This window comes from Chlorocebus sabaeus, chromosome 11, assembly GCF_047675955.1.
Source record: "Chlorocebus sabaeus isolate Y175 chromosome 11, mChlSab1.0.hap1, whole genome shotgun sequence".
In the NCBI taxonomy this organism is placed as follows: Eukaryota; Metazoa; Chordata; class Mammalia; order Primates; family Cercopithecidae; genus Chlorocebus; species Chlorocebus sabaeus.
Window position 1 is genome coordinate 41,013,557 of NC_132914.1, and position 23,664 is coordinate 41,037,220.

The 23,664-nt window shown below is 35.8% G+C and overlaps 1 protein-coding gene across 1 annotated transcript in view; it reads right to left on the reverse strand.

The window, feature by feature from the left end:
- ADAMTS20 (ADAM metallopeptidase with thrombospondin type 1 motif 20) overlaps window positions 1-23,664 on the reverse strand; it is a 206,604-nt gene that overhangs the window by 158,123 nt on the left and 24,817 nt on the right. Inside the window, exon 4 of the mRNA XM_008002931.3 lies at window positions 2,700-2,959. Within this exon, the coding sequence (XP_008001122.3) occupies window positions 2,700-2,959 (260 nt within the window). The remainder of the gene's footprint in view (window positions 1-2,699; window positions 2,960-23,664) is intronic.

The following is a 23,664-nucleotide window of genomic DNA, read 5'->3' on the forward strand; positions in this document are numbered from 1 at the left end:
TCACAATATCTTCTAACAGTGATGATACTGTTTTTTGTTTGTTTTTTTTGAGATGGAGTCTTGCTGTGTCGCCAGGCTAGAGTGCAGTGGCACAATCTCAGCTCATTGCAACCTCCGCCTCCCAGGCTCAAGTGATTCTCCTGCCTCAGCCTCCCAAGTAGCTGGAATTATAGGCACACGCCACCACGCCCAGCTAATTTTTGTGTGTTTAGTAGAGATGGCGTTCACCATGTTGACCAGGATGGTCTTGATCTCTTGACCTCGTGATCCACTCGTCTTGGCTTCCCAAAGTGCTGGGATAACAGGCGTGAGCCATGGTGACTGGCCAATACTGATTTTTATGTAAAATGTAGATAACAAAACCTTTCTGAGGGTGGTATGTCACCAAAAATGCATGAAACTATTCCAAAATTAGTCCTGTGTTTATTCCTTTATTCCTTCTAGTCAGTATGCCCAAAGCACTGACAACAGTTATCTGTCATTTACCATGTTTTAAAAATCTATCAAATCTAACATTTTCCTTCAGTATCTCTCCCACCCAACTTTCTTTCCTTATTTATTTATTTATTTATTTATTTATTTATTTATTTATTTTGAGACAGAGTCTCACTCTGTCAGCCAGACTGGAGTGCAGTGGCATGATCTCGGCTCACTGCAACCTCCGTCTCCCGGGCTCAAGTGATTCTCCGGCCTCAGCCTCCCGAGTAGCTGGGCTTACAGGCATGTGCCACCACGCCTGGCTAATTTTTGTATTTTTAGTAGAAACATGGTTTCACCATGTTGGCCAGGCTGGTCTTGAACTCCTGACTTCAGGTAATCTGCCTGCCTCGGCCCCTCAAAGTGGTGGGATTACAGGTGTGAGCCACCAAGCCCAGCCCCAACTTTCTTAATGAATGCCATCTCCTTTAACCATTTTCTATTGCAAAGTATATCCCAGTGTTCCATATAATTGATACAATCTTGTACATAACAATTGACATCCTCCACATCATAGTTTTCATTAGAATCCCTTCATAATTTAGAGTTTGCCATACTAACATTTAGATAATTATACATCTAGGTAATACACATAGGTAATTTTACTTCAAATTCAGAAGTAAAAAAAAAAAGTAATTGGGATAAATTTCTATCTATACTTCTGTTGTCATTTACAAAAATTCAATTGAAGTAAACAAAATAAGGGTCAATTTTACACAATTTCAAAAAATTATTTTATATATCTGTTTTTATTTATCACAATGCACTGAATTCTGAAAAACAATATTACTTTTAGTAATACTTTAACCATGTTTCCATTCATACTTTCAGTAACTATTTATTGAGTACCCACAGTATCAGATACTGTGTTTAGGCAACATAGACAATGGTACAACAATAAGAATTTAAGGTAAAATGTAATATTTTAGGAAAGTTATTGTATCTTATGATCTTCATGTCACAATGAACTGGGAATATCTAGCTAACAGAAATTTACAATGTCCTATAGATATTGGACAGTCTTTTCAACTAAGTGGCTAAGTCTTTTCAACTAAGTGGGCCTGAATTCCCTATATGTGAATAGAAGTACTTCCAGTCATGAGATATGTTCCAAATACCCTGAATCTATAAATAGGTGGCTATGTAATTCTTTTTTTTCTTTTTTTTTCATTGTAGTTTCACTCTTGTTGCCCAGGCTGGAATGCAATGGCATGATCTCAGCTCACTGCAACCTCTGCCTCCCAGGCCACAGCCTCCCGAGTAGCTGGGATTATAGGCACCCACCACCACGCCTGGCTAATTTTTTGTATTTTTAGTAGAGATAAGGTTTCACTATGTTGGCTAGGCTGGTCTCGAACTTCTGACCTCAGGTGATCCTCCCGCCTCAGCCTCCCAAAGTGCTGGGATTACGAGCGTGAGCCACCACGCCTGGCCAATAATTCATCAACTAAACTAGCATGAAAATGGCTACCCTTAGTGATTACTCTAAAATAACAGGTCTAATTCAGGAATGTCCCAGGGTGGTGGAGGGAGATACACACACACACTCAAACACACTCTCTCACACACATACACGTAAGGATGAAGGGCGATGCCACTCACACAGAATTGGCACCCTTCACCAGCTCTAGAATACAGTTCTATGGATACTAACACTACCACTGCTTGACAAAGGTATTAACATCAGATCAAGGACCCTGAGAGTTATTGTGATCTTATATTCCAAATTTGTTAGGACAGTTCTATTAGTAATAGCCTATCCCTTTATCACCATAAATACATGTATAACTTAAGATGTTAGGTGTCCAAATTTCTGATTTGGAGAATATAGTCATAATAAAAAAAGGATCTTCTCCCCTCTGCGCAGAAATAGGGTGAGATTTTAAAATTCAGATTCAAAGAGCAAAAGATCAATGCAACTAGGACAGTTCCTGTCACTAGAGGGCAGAAGCCATTCATGTGATGAAGTAAAGAATAATTCAAGCATTTTCTATAAGTGGTTTTGTGGATTTTTAAACGTTTTAGAAAGGTGTCCAAGTAACAGAATAGGATACTTGCTATATCTCTATCTAAACTAAACTTCAATGAAATCTTATTTTTGGCTTAAACTTAGATACAAAATTACATCTAAAAAGTTTGGGAAAAAAATTTTAATTAGACATTTAAAATTTCATTAAGCTAAACATTTTAGGAAATATAAAAGTCACATTAAGTTTACTTACAATTGACATTAGAGTCAGTATATAGTTTTGCAAATTCGATCCATGAGCAGAAACCACTTTAGCATCAGCTGTAACCATAATTTCAACGTATCTTGGATATGATATAAGACGTTTTTTCCTGGAATGTAATTGACTTCTTTCATCTTTCAATGGTACATTTTTTGATGGGTGTCCTAAAACTCTTTCTTTCATTACATTAAGATCTTCATTCATGTTTCTGTAGGTATGAAAGGGTAAACTGGTTTCCTTTATTTGACTTTCTAGGGAGAAAAAAAGAATATAATATAGAACCATTAAATTGGATGTGACCAAAAATATCGCAAAAAATAGAATAGCCAAAATTATTTAATACTTACATATCTGTTCCCAACATGAAAATAAAAGGACAAAGAGAAATTATTATTTAAAATAGTATTGTACAGCATTGTCATGAAGATTGCTTTCTATAGTAATAAAAAGTTTGCAAAAGTTCACATTTTCTTAGATTTTACCAACAAGAAATTGTATCTAAGTCATATTTGAAAAGGTAAAATTGTATCTAAGTCATATTAGAAAAGGTATGACTATTCAAATGTATTTATTAACTACCAAGTAGAAAATAAAAATATCCAGGACTTCTTATGTTTTTCTCAGTATGTAAATTAGGTTTTCAAGTCAACAATGACATTTAATCTCATTACAGAGTAGTAACATTTTGTAGGGTGAAACTTTATAAAATATAGAACAAAACAAACTTTCTTTACATGTGAAAAGCACCAAGAACAACAGAAAATTAAGCAAATTAACAATATGTGGGTGAATCTATTGAATCCAGAAAGGCAAAAAAAGTTTTTCCTGCCATTTTCTCCTGAAGTGACTTGTCCACTAAAATATCCTTGACCAATTACTGGACCCTAGAGGAGATCCCAGATATACCTGATATATAGAAATCTCAATCAAGGAAAAGATAAATATTTATGCTTTGATTTATTTGTTAATTTAAAGGAAACATTTATTGCATGCCTAATGCATATCAGTAAACATTTAGATACTGAGGAGCAAATAGCACCTCATAAAGCTTATACTCTAATTGAAAGAGGCAAAAAATAAATTAACAACATAGTAAAGATAAAATTTCAGGTATCTTTAGGTGCTTCAATACCAATTCAACTAAGAGACAAAAAAAAATATGATTCTACCTACCAGAATGACTAAAATTACAAAGAGCTATAATACCTAGTGGTACAATCACTTGAAAAACCTATCTGGCAAGTTTTAAATTAGACATGCATCTACCCTATGACCCTGCAGTTCCACTCCTAGGTATTTATCTAAGAGAAGGAAAACATATGTTCACAAGAAAACTGGTATAAGTTCACAGCAAAACAAATATACAGACTGATGAACTACAATAGAAACTCCAGATATAAACCCTTGTGTATATGATCAAATGATTTTTGACAAGAGTGCCAAGACCACTCAATATACAAAGACTAACTCAAAATGAGTTACAAATCTAAAAGACCCAAAATATTAAAACTCCTAGAAGAAACCATATAAAGAAAGTGTTTCATAACATTGGATTTGGCAGTGATTTATTGGATATGACATCAAAAGCACAGGCAACAAAAGCAAAAATAGACAAACGGGACTACATCAAACTTAAAAAATATTATTCAAAGGACACAATCAGTAAAGCAAAAAAGCAGCTTATGGATTAGGAGAAAATATTTACAAACTATGTATCTGATAAGGAATTAATATCTAGAATATTTAAAAAATTCCTACAACTCAACAGGAAAACAAATAATCTGATAAAAAATGAATAAAGACTTGCAAAAACACTTTCCCAAATACATTATACAAATCATCAACACATACATGAAATGATGTTCAGCACAATTAATCATTAAATAAATGCAAATCAAAACCACAATATCACATCACACTCATAACAATGGCTACTATTAAACACACACACAGAAACAGAAAGAAAGAGAGAATAACAAATGTTGGCAAGTATGTGGAGAAATTGGAAACCTTATGCACTGTTGGTAGGGTTGTAAAATGGTATAATCACTATGGAAAACAATATGGACATTCCTTAAGAAATAAAAATAGAACTACCATATGATCCGGCAATCCTACTGGGGTAAATATCCAAAAGCAATGAAAGCAGGGTCTTGAAGAGCTATTTATACACCCATGTTCTTTGCAGTATTATTTACAATAGCTAAGAAGCAGAAACAACCCAAATGTCCATTGACAAAGGAATGAATAAACAAAATGTAGTATACACATACAGTGAAATGTTATTCAGTATAAAAAAGGAAGGAAGGCACGTGTGGTGGCATGCACCTGTTGTTTCAGGCAATCTGGAGGCTGAGGTGGGAGGATCACTTGAGCCTCCAAGTTTGAGGCTACAGTGAGCTATGATATACCACTGCACTCTAGCTTGGGTAAGAATGAGACTCCACCTCTAAAACAAACGAACAAAAACAACAACAACAACAACAAAAAGGAAGGACATGCTGTCGCATATGACAACATGAATGAACCTTGAAGTCATTATGCTAAGTGAAATAAGCCAGTTTTTTAAAAATCCTGTATGATATTACTTAAATGAGATACTTAAAATAGTAAAATTCATTGAAACAAAAAGTATACTGGTGGTTACCAGGGGATAGAGAAAAGGGAAAATGGGGAGTTGTGAATGGATATAGTCTTCAGTTTGCAAGATGAAAAAGTCATGGAGATCTGTTGCATAACAATGTGAATATACTTAACACTACTGAAGTGTACACATACAAAGGATTAAGATGGCAAATCGCATGTTACCTTTTTTTTTTTTTTTTTTTTTGAGGGGGAGTCTCGCTCCATCACCAGGCTGGAGTGCAGTGGTGCAATCTCAGCTCACTGCAACCTCTGCTTCTCGGGTTCAAGCAATTCTCCTGCCTCAACCTCCCAAGTAGTTGGGATTACAGGTGCATGCCACCACGCCCAGCTAATTTTTGTATTTTTAGAGAGACAGAGTTTCACCATGTTGGTCGGGCTGGTCTCGATATTGTGACCTTGTGATCTGCCTGCCTCGGCCTCCCAAAGTGCTGGGATTATAGGCGTGAGCCACCATGCCCGGCCACCTTTTTTTTTTTTTTTTTAACCACAATTAAAAAATGTTTCAAAGAATGTTTATAGCACTTTTATTCATGATAGTCAAACCTAGAAACAACCCAAATGTCTGTCCACAGGAGAAAACTAGAAAGGATAAGAACTAAGCTTCACAAAGGGTAGAACAGTGGTTGTCAGGAGCTAGGGAGTAAAGGAAATGAGGAGATACTGGTCAAACGCACAAACTTTTAGTTATAGGATGAATAACGTCTGGGAATTGAATGTACAGCATAGTGACTATAATTAATAATACTGTCTTATTTAATGGAAATTTGCTAAGAGAATAGCTTTTATGTGTTGTCACCACACACATCACTCTGTGAGGTGATGATGTGTTAATTAATTTAATTGTGGTAATCATTTCACATGTATACATATATCAATCATCATGACGTATACCTTGAATATATACAGTTTTTATCAATTATACATCAATAAAGCTCGGGTGGGGGAAGTGATAATGAGCAAAGCTTCAGCAAGAGATGCTTTCCTTATCCATACGTGGCATCCTATTCTGGGAAAGGCTGACTATGCTAGCTGATGTAGCAGCACTGCATAAGATTTGCAATGTGGGACAACAAGCAGCCCTCACTTCAGAAGAGAAAAACCGTCTCCACACTCCTCAAAAGAAAGCATCCCTCTTGTCAAGTAATTTACCACTTGTCTCTAGCAGAAAAAGAAATCCTGTCTTATCTTCTACTGCCTGTTACTATCTCACTGCCTGAAGAATCTCCAAAAGTCTGTCTAGCCTGAGTGCTAAGAAGTCATATATCTCACTGGCTAACAATAATAAGTAAAAAATAACACAATTCAATTAAGAAAGCACTATGGTTTGAAGAAATAAGGCTGACAGAGACTAAACTAGAATAGATGGTTTCAGTGCAAACTAAAATAATGAAAGATTGCCACATTATTCATAATCCTAAATGCCCATCAATGACAGAATGGATAAAGAAAACGTGATATATATACACCATGGAATTCTATGCAGCCATAAAAAAGAACGAGATATCTTTTGGGGGACATGGATGAAGCTGGAGGCCATTATCCTTAACAATCTAATGCAGAAACAGAAAACCAAATACTGCACGTTCTCACTTACAAGTGGGAGCTAAATGATGAGAACTCAAGTTCACAAAGAATGGAACAACAGACACTAGGGCCTACTTGAGAGTGGAGGGTGGGAGGAGGGAGAGGAGCTGAAAAAAATTAACTATTGGGTACGGGGCTTAGTACCTGGGTGATGAAAAATCTGTTCAACGAACGCCTGTGACACAGATTTACCTATATAACAAACTGGCACATTTACTTTTAAAATAAAAGTTAAAAAATAAAATAAAATAAAATGATGAAAGAAACAGTTTCTATCTGGAATGAGAACACCAAAGGAGATGATAATTAGAACACAGAAAAAAAGTCTGCAATAAAAAAGCATAAATTTTTAAAGACTATTATTATTATCATTGAAACATTTAATAACACCACATAAGATAGGTGTTATTGTTTATCTCATTTTACAGATGAGGAATCTACAACATATAGAGCTTAAGAAACTCACATACACATTTGCTAAGTAATGGAAGTAGAAATAAAAACAAATAAAAGGAACAAAACTAAATAGATCATTTATCATGATAAAACTGAATGGGTTGAATTTGTCCATCAAAACACAAAAACTTTATAGATCTCAGTTAATAAACAAAATCTAGCCATATGTTAACTGATCAGTAGCATGGCTGGGATTCAAATCCTGGGGACCTGGTTCAGAGTGTTTTTTTTTTTTTAGTTAAAAATTTTTTTACTATTAAAAAATATTTTGTGAGTACATAGTAGGTATATACATTTATGAGGTACATGAGATATTTTGATAGAGGCATATATTACATAACAATAACATCAGGGTAAATGGGGTATAAATAATTTCAAGCATTTATCCTTTCCTTGTGTTGCAAACAATCCAATTATACTCTTTTAGTTATTTTGAAATGTACAATAAATTATTGCTGACTGTAGTCACCTTGTTGTACTAGACTTTATTCATTCTATCTAACTAGGCATTAAGACCAGCATACATTAGCTAGTTTTCCTGATGTTCTCCCTCCCCCAACCCTGACAGGCCCCAAAGTGTGTTGTTCCCCTCCCTGTGTCCATATGTTCTCATTGTTTAACTCCCACTTATAAATAGTGAGAACATAAGGTGTTTGGTTTTCTCTTCCTGAGTTAGTTTGCTGAGGATAATGGCTTCCAACTCTACCTATGTTCCTGCAAAGGACATGATCTCGTTCCTTTTTATGGCTGCATAGTAGTCCATGGTGTATATGTACCACATTTTCCCTTTCCAGTCTATCATTGATTGGCACTTGTTGATTCCATGTCTTTGCCATTGGGAATAGTGCTGCAATGAACATATGTGTGCATTTATCCTTGTAACAGAATGACACAAGGACTCTGCTTGACAATGACGTTTAAAGACAAAAGGAAAGAGAATCAAAATTTAACAACAAATACAATGTTATCAATACAGATCTCAGGGGTTTAATTTCATCAGCAATGGAATAAACCATAAAAGAATATTCTACACAACTCTTTGGCAAAGTAATTGAACAATTTAGAAGAAATCTATAATTTCTTACTTGAACACACAACAGTGTTAATAAATCTTGTCACTATAAGTAAGGAAAGTGAGAAAATTAAACCCAACATAGTTTTTAAAATATAGTTAAAAAACTAAAATAAAAATATATGCCATATATGGGTATAATAACATCACATAAGAAGAAAGCAAGGAGATGACAAACATGGAATTAAGAATGCTGGTTGCTTCAGGTAAGGGGGGGCAAGTGAACAAAATGGGTGAGAGGAGTGAAATTATGTGGTTGCATTTGGGTTGTTATCCAGGTCCTATATTTTGTATTGGGTCATATATTCATCAATATGTATTATATTATTAATAAGTTCTTAGTAAATAGTAATATGGCAAACTGACTGCTATTAAAGCAATATGCTGGCTCTCATCACTATCATATAAAATTGTTTTGGTAATACTAGCTAAAGCAATAAGAAAATAAAATGAAATAAATGGTATGAATATTAAGAAGAAAATTTTTTCATTGTTCTGATTTTATTTTGTAGATGAAAGGCTTGCATAACTGAAAAACCCAGGAGACAAAATAAGAAACCAATTAAGACAATAATCCTCAATAGAGGAATAGTTGAATAATGGAATGTTATGCAGTTGTTAAATGAATGAATTAGGTCTATAAGTTTTGATATGGAAGGATGTCCAGAATGCATTTTTAAGTAAAAATATAAATAGCGTGTGTAGTTTAATCCCAGTTTTGTAAAAACAAACTCTCTTCAAAATATGCAAGTACTCATAAAATGTACCTAATGAGCCTAAAAGGTATACACCCCAAACATTTAACAATAAGTGAGACAGAAGAGGGAGACAGTAAAACCATTACATGCTTTCTTTAACATCTCAGTGCCCTTTAAATTATTACGATGAGCTTATTTTATCATTGTAATTTTAAATTTAAATTATTATTTTTAAAAATGCATATGTTACTATTTTCTTGGCTAAATATCTAATCTCATTACTTTTTTGTATTTATACCTAAGTGGTGTTACAAATGTTGATACAATTACCTTTCCAAATACCCTACATAAATGGTCACTATTCAAAGCACATTGGCCAGTTCAATTACATCATTTCTATGTAATGCATCCCTTTCTATTTAGGTCCCATTGAGTCAAATGTTAAAATAACGTGTTGTCTTTTATTAATAACAAGTGTATTATGACCCAAAACTAATTTAAACCAAACCAAAATACAAAATCACGCTATCATGCAACAATGATAATCTGCCCACTAAAGCATAAAACACTTGAAAATTACAATCACTGAATATCTCTTATAACAGCATGGTGCATTCTAGAATGCAAGGAGGATGTTAAAATAATAAGAATATAAACTACTAGAAAATTAGTGTTAAATAATAATATAATTAGAATCCCATAATTCTACTTGGATGTCCTACTGGCACCTCATATTTAAACATACAAAACTGAATTCATCATTTTCTTCTCCCACACACAGTTTCCCTTAATGTGAGAAATAGCCTTAATGTGAGAAATAGCCTCCCAATACATATAACTCATATTCAAAACTGAACATTACCATTGGGCTCCTCCTATCCCTCCTTCACCCTTTGTACCTAGTCACCAAGTTTGGCCATTTCTCCTTCAAAATGCTCCTTGTATTGCTTCTCCTGCAGGGTCCTTGCCTCCAAACTCATTCAGGTCCTTCTCACCTCAGAACATTATTAGAATAATGAATACAAAATTAGACGCAGAGTCTCCCAAACGTTCCTGCCATCTTCAATCTCTTGTCCCTTCCATTCATCCTTCATTTATGTCCAAAAAGATTCATTTTTAGAAACATTCCTTTTATCTCATCCTTATTTAGGAAGAGATATAATGGATCCTCATTGCCCATAAGATGCAGTCTAAGCCTCTCCCTACTAGCCCACCCCTAAATACAGTCACCATCACCAAGCTATAAATTCCCTAAAGACTGAGAACACTGTTAGGCAATATGTTCTGCCTTTTATAAGTGCTCAGTAAATGTTCGTGGAAAGAAAGAAAAAGAATTAGGATAAAGAAAGGAAGGATAATGGGGGAGGAAAATAGAAGAAAGGCAGTGAGAGAGGGAAATGAAGGAAAAGAATATATTGAAGAGCAAGACAAAAGAGTTGATCAGGCCAGATCTTCAGGGTAGGAACAATAATTGTGATGTACAATAGGAACAATTCAAAGACAGATATGTGATCTTTGATTTGCCTAATATTAAGTACAACATTCATTCTGATGTCTGTACACAGGCTAGAATTGATATAATGCTCTATATTTGACCAGATGAGGAAACACATTTTACACTTCTTCACTAGCATGCAACCATCCATTTTTAAAATGAGGACATAAAATCAAATGATGCTTACTCTAGACTTAACATCTCAAACAACTTGCTGAATGTGCAACATATCAAATACCTGGGTGGTCCTTGAGATAAAGTGTGACCATATCAGATGTATTGTGAAATCTCACATTTTCTTATGATTTAAATTGTTTTCTGGATCTATTATATGCCCTGTGTTGCCACACTATCGCGTTTTCTTATTAATACTACTATCAACAACAATAAAGATACAATACTGAGTGCTTATTACATATCAGGTACTAGTACACTTCATATATGTTATCTCACTTAGCATTAACAAAAACCCTATGATGTAAGTACTATTATTATCCTCATTTTATATATGAGGATAATTTTTATATGAGGATAATAATCATAATTTTATATATGATGATAATATTTTTATTATATATGAGGAAAGTGAGGAACAGGAAGGTTAAACTGCTTATTGTAATATAACTAATAAAATAAAATATCCTCATTTTATATATGAGGATAATAATTTTATGTGAGGATAATCATCATAATTTTATATATGAGGTTATTATTATTATATATGAGGAAAATGAGGAACAGAAAGGTTAAACTGCCTGTTGTAATATAACTAATAAAATATAAACCTGAAATATATTTATTTTAAAAATTAGTAGTATTTCATAACACAAAAGTGTATGAAAATCTACAGTCCTCTGTGATTTCTCAATATTATTAGAAATTTCAACCAGTACTTTAGAATTATAGCTTGCAACTTATAAAATATTTCATAGTACTTTTTTCAAAGAGTTTCACGAGTTAATAATTGGAGCCCTAACTACTAATAATAAATTTTCAGAAGATTATGAACTTACCAGTGGCCAGCTGAAACTTGAAACAAACCATTACACCATCAGTCTTCTTCGCATCCCTGAATCACTTACTATTATGGGGCACATTTTAAAACACAGAGACATGTGACACAGATTAGGTGAAATTTCAACAGCCACCAACTGAGTAAGTGGCATAACAAAGACATGAATTCAGATTTCTCAGTATCAATTATTTCAGCTGAACTCCACATCACATGACTCTTCTAAAGGTTGAATGTGGTAATATATGAAGACTGTTGAGAATGTAGTAACCAGGGTCATGTTGGTAAATGTTGATTCCTAAAAGACTAGCTACTCATATTCACAAAAATATGCATTACCGAGGTCCCTCTTGCATTGTAGAAGCATAGAACTGAGCCAAGATTTGGATATAAAGGCTTTTGGCTCTACTTAGAATAAAAACCTGAGACAGATCTGATAATGTCCTTTCATCTAGTGGCCTTAAAGGAAAAAAGAAGGCACTAGAAACCCCCAAATTACCCCCATTAATCCTACAGATACCAAAAAATCCTACCTCCTCCCACTATGTGTGCTAACAGGACAATGGAGCACACTGGTCAAGTGTCACAGAGTAAATATTTTTTATTCTTCCGCATTCTCAAGAAACCAACCCATAAGACTTGTTCTAAAGAAGTATAAGACACACTTCCCTTAAAAGCTGCATCAAAGATTCCTGCATACATCAGGAACTGAAAACAGGCACACGTTAATTCACAGACTCAAAGCCTTTAAGATTTTTTTTTTAATGGAAAGGAACACACACACCTACTGTCTCTTTCTAGCTTTTGGCATCGTAACCTCTACACTTTAAGAGCATTAAAACAAGGGGAACATTTGTGCAGCCCTCTGCTTTTTTTTTTTTTTATTTATTTTACTGCATTGACCAGGCTGGTCTCGAAATCCTAGGCTCAAGCAATCTTCCCACCTCGGCCTCCCAAAGCTCTGGTATTAAAGGCATGAGCCCCCATGCCTAGACTCACCCTTTTCATTTTAAAAAATGCTTTCCTGGCCAGGCATGGTGGCTCACACCTGTAATCCCAGCACTTTGGGAGGCCAAAGCAGGCAGATCACGAGGTCAGAAGATAGAGACCATCCTTGCCAACATGGGAAACTTCATCTCTACTAAAATTACAAAAATTAGCTGGGTGTGGGGGTACATGCCTGTAATCCCAGTTACTCAGGAGGCTGAGGCAGGAGAACAGCTTGAACCAGGGAGGCAGAGGTTGCAATGAGCCAAGATCTTGCTGCTGCACTCCAGCCTGGCGACAGAGTGAGACTCTATCTCAAAGAAAAAAAAAAAAAAGCTTTTCCACATTTCCACATCTTTAAATGCGATTTACCAGAAATTCTAAGTGAAGAAGTCAGACTAAAATAAACCAATGGATCCTAATGTCAGAATTTAGATGGATGATTATACGTATAACAATGCGATATTCCAAACTCTTCCTCTATTATTTCTTGAAAAGATTTGCTTTTGAAAATCTTTTAATCAGTGAATTAAATATATACTCTAGCATGTAAATGAAATGTATCATTTTGTTCTTCAAAGAAAAACCATGTGTTCAGAATTCATGCTGAATATTGATATCTACTAAGTGACTTTTGCAAATGTGTGGGGCTGCTGAAATTAGAATATGGCATAACGCTATTAAAATTGACAGTAACACATGATTCTACTACATTAATCTTATCTTCCTATTTTCAGAGGAGCCTTCATGGCACTCCATTTCCAAGCCATCTCCACTGACTATGATTTAACAGCAGACAACAAATAACTCCCTTTTGTTTTTCAAATTTTTATACGGGTTGTTTCTGAGCTAGATCAACCACAATCTCTAACTATCTGCTCCATGTGTGTAAAATCATTCTAGAAATAATTTGAGATAATTTTAAGTTCTAAGAATTCTAAAATACTTCCCAAAATACAAAGGTAATTCAAAGTAACCATTTATAATTTTTAACTTCTCTATTTACTCCATCAATTCAAGTATTGATATAATACTATTTTCAACACCATTTTCAAATAACTTGATGAAATATTAGTATGAACTTTTCCTTTTATGTTATTAACTCTGTAATTTATGATGGATATTTGTTAAAAAGTCATAATTCAGATATCCAGGACATAAGCTAAGTTTACACTTTAACTCATTCTTTATTCTAATGCTACTCCTGTAAATTTTTTTATTACTCTACATTTACTCCTCCTGGCTCTGTAATTTCTGAAAGAGCTTTTGACTGAAAACAACAGAATTATCATATGAAATGTCCATCTAACCTTTTATATTTTCTTAAAAGATTTTGTTAAAATAAGAAACATTAAAGATATTTTCCAAAGTAAATCTAATGTTGAAAAACTTAAAGATGTAATTAAAAGATGGTCACTAAATGAATACTAAATGTTAGAAACAAAAATTCTATGTGATATACTAATAGTACTTAATATGTTTATTATGGAATCAATTTTATTCACATGGTTTTTATCAGCTGTTACTAACCCGTTCACTATTTTTAGATGTTGACAAAAGTAGGAAAAAATCAAACTTTAAAATTATTTATAGATTGAACACTTATTTTCCAGCAGGTATTTTATTTTATGCTACATCCCAGAATTTAATAATTCACCATTTTTCAAATGAATGTTTTGTCGATCTTATTTAACACCAAGAAAAATCTAGTATCTGGAAACAGCTGAATATGTATAAAAGAAGTTGCAGACAGACAGGTCAGAGTGGGGAGGGAGGTTCTCCCCCGCCTCCCCCACCGCCCCACCGCCCCACCACCCCACCGTCTTCAGTTTTCTGGCTCTCTTTCAAGGGAGAAAACATTAGTCCTGAGGTCCAGTAGTCTGAAATGCTCTCCACACGAAACAGTATATTTGTTTCCTGTCCTGGTGATGGGTCCAACTCACTCCAACATATGATCTTTACAAAGCACTGAACACATGCTAGGGCCAGCCAAAAACATGAACCATCCTCCTTTTGCAGTTTTCCCTTGCATTTATACTCTGTGAATGCAGCCCAGTCAGACGTGTCAATGTCTTTAAAAATAGGGCTGCTTCTGAATAGCACAATTCTGAATCAGATTCTAATTGCAGATAATTAGAATTATTGCTTCCTTTTCATAAGCAAAGCATCATGTGGCTAAGCAGTTCTCTACTAGAACCAAAGATTCAAATTGACTTCAGTAAGCATTTACAATTAAGTGTTTGCTAGACCAAAGGAAAACTATAAAAGGAACTACATGCTGATTAGTGATCTAATATTTTAGATAGAAAAAGTCATATATCTTGCTCTCTATAAATCTATTTTTGCTTATCTTCTTTGCCTGGTGAGCAAATATAAATGAATATCAACTTATAAAATAAAAATGATGTCCTCACAGAGTTTATATCCTATGGTCCATTATTTTAATCATTCTCTTCAATAGGCCTTCATCTTCCTTGATCTTCTTCTATCCAACACAAGAAAATTACAAACTAAATTTACTCTTGAACATAGATGAAAAATTCTAAAGATAACATTATCAAACCAAGACCGGCAAAAATATAAGGTAGACCTGACATTTGAGAATCAATTAACCAAATTCATCACATTAACTTAATAAAAGGAAATATATATATTTATATATCTATATAATCATCTTGGTACATGCAGAGAAAACACTTGATAAAATTCAACATCCATTCATAATAAAAATTCTTAGTAAACTAGAAATTTAGGAGAACTTCCCTAATCAGATAAAGAGTACCTAAGAAAAACCTACAATAAATATCGTATGTATTAGAAAAGGTTGAAAACTTTCATTCTAAAACTTGCAATGAGGCAAGGATTTTCATTACTGCTATTTCTAAGGACAGTTCTAGAAAATCTAGCCAATGTAACAAAACAAGAAAAATAAAATATTGAAAGATTGGAAAGGAAGAAATAAACTGTCTACATGATTATCAAAGTACAGAATCCAAAAGAATCAACAAATAAACCACTAGAGTACATAAATGTAGCAAGGTTGCTGAATATAAGGCCAATATTTTTAAATGGCTGCATTTTTATATAGAATAAACATAGTAATTAGAAAATAAAATTTTTAAAATAATATCATTTACAATACTGTCAAAAAGAATAATCTGACAACTCCCTTACTCTCAGCCCTCACCTACAACTTACCTGTCAGCTTGACCCTTAAAATATATACAATATCTGGACACCTCTCGCTGTCTTCATAGTTACCACCCTAATTCAGCACCTCACCACTTCTCAACACAATTATTGCAGTATACTGCAGTACCTCCTATTGGTTTCCTTGCTTTTGCTTGTTCCCCTAGTTTTTTTTTCCCACATCATCTGAGTGATCTCTTTACAATGTGGACTGATTATATCATTACTATGCTCCATGTCTGACAGTGGCTTCCATTGCTAGTTATAGCCAAATTCAGAACTGTGACTTAAAATGTCCCAACTGTAGAGATGGATTCACCATGAACCTAAAAAGCCTTAAACTTTTCGTCTCTAGGAATTATGTATTCATAATTTTCTATTAAAGAGCACTCCAACTGTCTAATTTTTAGGATCCCACAACCTGGAGCCACCCATAACTACATGATCAGGCCTCCTACTACCATTCTTTCTACTGATTTCCTACAACCCTCTTTCCTCCCTCACTGCACGTGCACAGGATAGTCCTGTAACAGTGAGGAAGGTATTCAGTAAATATTTTATGAATCAATGAACAAATTTTTTTTAAAAACCATGCTAGGGCAAGGGTGACACCTCATCTTGCAGAGTTCTTATGTGGGACAAGAAAAGGAGTCTCCTCTTAGCAATCAACTTTTTTCTTCACTTATTCAATGTCCAGCTCCACTCTCATATTCTAACATGGAGCAGGAAAAACCTGTATGTGTCTTACCACTGCACTCTTCTGGCTTTCCTTCTCATTACTTCTCCTGGCACATCCCTACCCCATGATAAGAAACTTTTTATTTATTCACTCTATGCCATATTTTTTCTTTTCAGCTGAATGTTATGCACTGATTCCTCCAGGGTTAGTAGTCAGTATACAAAAGAGATAGATAACGAATTCAGAAATTTATCTTATTTGCTGTTGTACAATCAGATTTTGAAAGTCATAACCTTAATATCACCTTGGTCTTTCTACTTGCAGCCTTCCCACCTCCCAAATAAAAAATCTGAAGAGTGGTCATCAAATAATCCCAGTTTGATAGAATATACACAAAATTATTAAATGCCATGGCAAAAAAGAAATGATTTAACAAAAAACTGGGCAGTTTTGCACTATTTCTAGTTCTTGTTCTTTTACCACAGCCTGTATTATATTTGCTAATACCTCAGTTAAAATTTTTTTAAATGTAAAAAATAAATTAGGCACCAAAAAAAAAGGCTTCTTTTGGAGGGTGTAGGTGAAGAGAGAGGTGAAAGAGAGAGAATGGTTTCAGCCTTAACTGTGTTGAATCTACACTATCACTGGTACATCTAAGAAAACATGCATGTCAGGCAGTTTATAGACCTGAGTTTTGGTCTAAAAACAAGCACTTAAGTTAAAAGTTTTAACATCATGTATCATTTAAATTCATAGTTAAAATTAAGAAAGCAGAAAAAATACATGATCTATATTAAAACATAGTCTAAAATGGTGGTCCAAGAAGAGCACTTTAAAAAATGCTTAACTTAGAAGATGGGAAACCAATGACAACTAGGAAGGGAAGTGGGAGGAAAGAAAGAAAGAAAAGAAGCAAAGCTGAAAGCAAAGTGTGCCAGTTAAGCCAAAGACGTAAGAAAATGCAGTTAGGATAAGCTGATGGATAGTGTGACAGGTTCCCCAAAACTGTAACAGTAAGACCAAGACACATTATAATGCTTTTGGGAGGTAGAAGGTTATAAGTGATCTTTGAAAGAGTAGTTCCAGTAAAAGGTTAGAAACGAGAATAATATCTCTATAGTTATCTCTACATAGATTTAGAAGCTTAAGCTGACTCTTTAAAACATCATTAACATGTTATAGTACACAATAATGGGCATGGTCATGGCCATATTTAAAATCCTCTGTCCCTACATTAATTAATGGCACCTTCTTCTCTGCTCACAAATTTATAAAATGTTATAAGTAGTAGGGATTTCAGAAATCAAGTAAGATTGCAAAATGATGGCTAATGAAATTCAGCTCTCATGTTTCTTTTTGGTTTTTTCCACTTTAAAAAAAATCTAGATTTTCATCTTCTCTGTAAAGTACAAATGATCTGGTAATACTGGTCTCACATTCCCAAAGTATCTTTTGCAAGAAGCAGGTATATTCCAGTGCCCAATGGACAGTTCAGTTCCTTCATGACACCTCACCTTACTCCTTTCTGGTGTAGGGATCTGCCTGATCCCTTTAGCTGTAAGGTTAAAAAGTTAATAAGGTAAAAACCCGCAAGTTTCCCATTTAGTTGAATAGGAAACCAATTAAATTCATTAACTATTCATTATCTACTTTGAGTAAGACCCAGAGATCTTTAGGTCTCAAAGCCAGTTAGTAGCATAGCCAGAACTCGCTTACTAAGCAAACTCTGGTATCTGCTGAAACTCAAAACATTGGACTTCCTCCAGACCAACGTTGATCAAATTATTATATTTAAAGTAAGGGGAAATAAGCTGTACATAATTTTATTAAAAAGGCAGTTCTCATGCATTCACAAAAATATTTTCCAAATAGCTTACTCACAAAAAAATGTATAAACGTCTCTTCAAAGTTGATAAAAATGTTTTCAGGAAATTATCTTCAATTTACTTCTTGATGTGTGCTTTCCTTGTTTGACACTTAAATCCTTTGTTGATAAAGTGGCTTTTTTCTTTAATTCAGTCTCCCCACCTTCAGTCTCTTATCATTCAAAGCCAAAATTACACATTTTTTAAAAGCTGCCATAGCAACTAATACAACTATTTTTTAAAGCAAATTATATAATATCTGTTTTAAAATATTTTTACAATATCTCTGCTTTAATTTTTTTCTTGTTTCCCTAATGCCTATGGGATAAGAAATAAAATCCTTAAAGTTCTTTCATAACTAGTCTCTGTGCACCTTGCCAGCCTCCCCAGACTACACACACACCTGCACCTTACTCTCCTGATATAGTAAATGGGTTACTCTTTTCTACACACAGCAGGACTTAGAAGATACAAATGCCACATTCCCTCTTGGCTAGAGCCCTGTTCTAACCAATCTTTATAAATTTTGTAACATTAGGTACTCAAAAACTATAAGAATAAATAAATTTAGAAAACTTTCATGAAAAGCACAGAAATTTAAAGCTGACTGACATCATCTTAAAACCCAGCTGTGTTAGTTTGCTCTCACGCTGCTATGAAGAAATACCTGAGGCTGGGTAATTTATAAAAGAAAGAGGTTTAATTGACTCAGTGCATCATGGCTCAGGAAACTTACAATCATGGCAGAAGGTGAAGTGGGGAAGCAAGGCACCTTAATCACGAGGCAGCAGGAAGGAGAAGTGCAAACAGGAAATGCCAGACACTTACAAAACCATCAGTTCTCATGAGACCCACTCATTATCATGAGAATAGCATAAGAGAAACCACTTCCATGATCCAATTACCCCCACCTGGTCCTGCCCTTGATACACAGGTATTATGGGGATTATAGTCCAAGGTGAGCTTTGGGTGGGGACACAGAGCCAAAACATGTCACCATCTAAAGACATTTCGTTTTCACTTCCATCCAGTCGTCTGTTTTATTGCTCCACAAATCCTTTGCATCCTAACCCATGACACTGAGATGAGAGGGACAGAGTGGGTGATAGAGGAAGTGAAGCAAAACTAATGAGGTCTCCTGAGGAACACAGACCGGTTGTGATTTGACCTTGGAAACAATTTAGTTCAAGGCTGAAACCACCATGAATTGTAATATTTTAGGGTCATAATGAATTAAAACTATCTACAGAAATACTGTATCAGAAAACGATATCACTTTTCCTTTTCCATTTAATCACTTTGTCTCATGTGCTAAATCTGTAGGCCCACCTATTTAAAGGATTCTCTGGGGAACCTCCTGAAGGTTCATCCATTAGACTATACAAGACCTTCGGTCCCCAGAGTGTGCGAGGGGAGACTGCCTCCAGGAAATACACCCCCACCAGGAAACCTGGGAATCCAGGTCACAGGGCAAGGCCTTAACCATACCCAGAGCTGGAACTGATTTAAGGAAAGGAATATAAAAGTAGGAGAGGCAGTGGAAAGAGTCTTGCATGCATTCCCAGTCTCCATGCAGAACGGCGGAAGTCATTCCTTATTTTGTCTCCCAAGGGACCTCATGGAAGTCTGCCAATTAACTCGGGCAGTGGTCATAGGTTAAAAAAAGCTCTCAAATGAATTTTGTGATATAACCTCAAGTGGAGAAGAACTCCCTTGGTCAGAACCAGGTGGAGATAGGGGGCAAATGGAAAGAGTGCAGGAGTTGGGTACCCCAGCTGTGCAGGCAACTTGGGAGGGATGTGGCTTGAAAGCTGCTGTTGAGTTCTGAGCTTAGAGGCCCTAGAATTTAGCTTGCTGCTGCTAGCAGAAAAAATGTGGCTTTGAGATCTACTTTGCCATGTGCACAGGAGCTGGGTGGGGCTTACTGCTGCCTGCTACTCCCTACTCCCTGGGTGAACACTTCTGTGCAGCAGAGGCAGCTATGCTCTCCTCTGGAACATGAGACCATCTCCCCAATGACCAGAGACCTACCCCTTGACCCCACACTCAGAGAGTCAGAGCAAGGACTTGCCTGACCCAGCCCCCAGCTGGCTTTGCCCACGCTCCAGCACCCCCTCCCCCCACTACCACCCTGGTAGCTTAACACAAAGGACAGACACTTTGGGGAGCTTTATGGCCCCATACATCACCTGAGAAATCAGAGTACCTCCCCTGGGTAACTTCAGGCAAGCACAAATCCCACCACTGCTACTGTAGCTGGTGCTATCCTGCAAGCGCCACCTCCTGGCTAGACGCCAACTGACACAGTCCATTACAGCATCTCCAAGTACATGTGTCCAGAAAGGAGTTAACTTGCACATGACTGCAGAAATCACCATAGTCTGCAGTACCTTGGCTAATCAGGAGGTCCTGATCCTGTCCAAACAGTCCAGTAATTAATGAGATCAGTTCATTACTACCACAACTGGCTTTTGAGCAAGTCAACACATTAAAGCTATCGACAACCAAAGAATCTCACAGTCTATGTCACTCCCTCGCCATTCCCATCAGAGCTGGCGCTGGTACCCACTGCTGGGAGACTTGAGGACAGGTCACATCATTGGACTTACTGCAGATGTTCCCCAGCACTAGCCTAGAGTGTTGCAGCCCCATTGGCAGCCAGACTCAAAGGTGCAACGGCATTCCCAGTAATCTGGTTCTCAGGGATTCCTACTCCTAGGAGAAGAGGGAATGCACCACATCAAGGGAACAGCCCATGGGACAAAAGAACCCAGAGAGCAGGTCTTGAGTTCCAGACCTTTCTGCTGGTGGCAGGTTTATATCAGCAGAGGCACAGTTGCAGTATTGGGCTCAGCAGGGAAAGTCTGCAGCTCTATCCCAACCCTCAGGTAGCCCTAGTGCTTGTGAAAGGTCTTGAAGACAGAGATTTCTTTTCCCCCTTATCCACCACTGCAGTCACAACTGAGGCTTTTTCCATAGAAGTTTGGCATGAGTACACCTATAACCAGCCTTTCTGGAACTCTTCAGGGTGGCTGCATCCCCAGAGGAAGAATACTCCCCAGGTGCAGGTTTGCAAGGGAGGTAGAGTCCAGATTCCTCTCTACCTGGAACATCAATATCCCTGCAGATTAAAGAGCTGCCTGCCTAATCTGAACAGCTGGAACACTGGGTCAGGATTGTGTCTGGGAAGTGGATGGCTTTCCTGTTGACCTGGCAGGGGTGCTGAAGTGGCTCTGGCCTTTCTGTCTGATAAAACTTCAATGCATTTCACTGAGAGCTTCCCCAGCCACATCTGTCAAGGACGGGTCCTCTGCCCACCATTGGATATTACATTTACTCCCCTACTTTAGCCACAGTTGGTTTTTACCTATGGGCCCTTCCCTTACTGGCCTGAATAGTCAACCTAGTAAATAAAATTCTGGGAAAAAATAAAGTAAACACCATGGTGGAATAAGATAAGCTTCAAGAGACCTCTGCCATTCCAACCCTATAGGACACAGTGAACTTGTTCAAACACTGAGCACACTGCTACAACCAGCATCTGAGAAAGCTATCACTCTCTATAGTCAAAGAATTCATACAGAGGCTTTACCCCTGAAAGCAACAAGAGCCTAATTACACTACAGTAAACTATAAACATTAAAGTCACACCCTTAAGATGGAAAAAAATAAATTTAAAAAAACACAATCAAATCAAAAATAAATTCAAGAATAATTAGAAGAAATATTCTACCCAAATGAGAAGGAACCAGAAAAATAATTCTGGTAATATGACAAAACAAGGCTCTATAAAACACGCAAAAGAACACACTAGCCATCCAGCAATGGATCCGGATCAAAATAAAATCTTTGAAATGCCAGATAAAGAATTCAAAATGTTAACTATTTAGTTACTCAAGAAGACACCAGAGAAAAGTGAAAAAGAACATAAAGAAATTTAAAAAACAATTCAGGATATGAGTGGAAAAAATTCTACAGAGATAGATATCAAAGAAAAACCAACCAAAAGCATCTGGCAACCTATAAAGGAAATCCTATCAGACTTCTAGAAATGCAAGACATGCTTAGGGAATTACAAAATGCAGTGGAAACTTTCAACAACAGACTAGAACAATTGCAAGGAAGTATTTCAGAAATCAAAGACAAGGCTTTCAAATTAATCTAATCTGACAAAAATGAAGCAAAAAATAATTAAAAGAAATGAACAAGGCTTCTAAGATTATGCTAAACAATCCAAGTCTGGGATTATGTAAAACAGCCAAACCTAAGAATAATTGGTGTTTATGAGTGAGAAGAGAAAGCAAAAACTTCTGAAATTTCATTTGAGAAAATAATTGAGGAAAACTTCCCAGGCCTTACCAGAGATTTAGATGTCTAAATACAAGAAACTCAAAGCACTCCTGACTTATTGCAAAAAGATCATCATCAGGGCATATAGTCATCGGGCTATCTAGAGTAAACATGAAAGAAAGAATTCTAAGAGCTATGAGACAAAAGCATCTGGGAACCTATAAAGGAAATCCTATCAGATTAACAGTAGACTTCTCAGCAGAAACCTTGCAAGCAAGAAGGGATTTGAAGTTTTAGCTTTAGCCTCTTCAAACAGGACAATTGTCAGTTAACAATTTTGTATCCAGCAAAATTAAGTTTCATAAATGAAGAGGAAATAAAATCATTTTCAGACAAACAAATGCTGAAGGAATTTGTTACTACCAGACCATCCTTACAATAAATGCTGAAAGGAGTTCTAAATCTTGAAACAAAAGCTTTATATGCACCAAAATAAAATCTCTTGAAAGCATAATACTCACAGGGCCTATGAAACAATTACACAACGAAAAAAGTATCTAGATAACAATTAACATGATGAATGCAACAGTATCTCATATCTCTATAATATGGCTTAACGTAAATGGCCTAAATTCTCCACTTAAAAGAAACAGATGGGCAGAATGGATTTTTACAAATCACAAACCAAACATCTACTGTCTTCAAGACAGTCACCTAACACCTAAAGATTCATATAAACTCAAGGCAAAGAGGTGGAAAAATACATTGAATGCAAATGGAAACCAAAAGTGAGCAGTAGTCTTATATCAGATAAAACAGATTTTAAAGCAGCAACAGTGAAAAGAGAAAAAAAGTCAAAGAAGGTCATTATATAATGATAAAAGGATCAATCTAACAGGAAGAAATTACAATCGTAAATTATATGCACCTAACACTGGAGCTCCCAGACTCATAAAACAATTACTACTAGACCTGAGAAATGA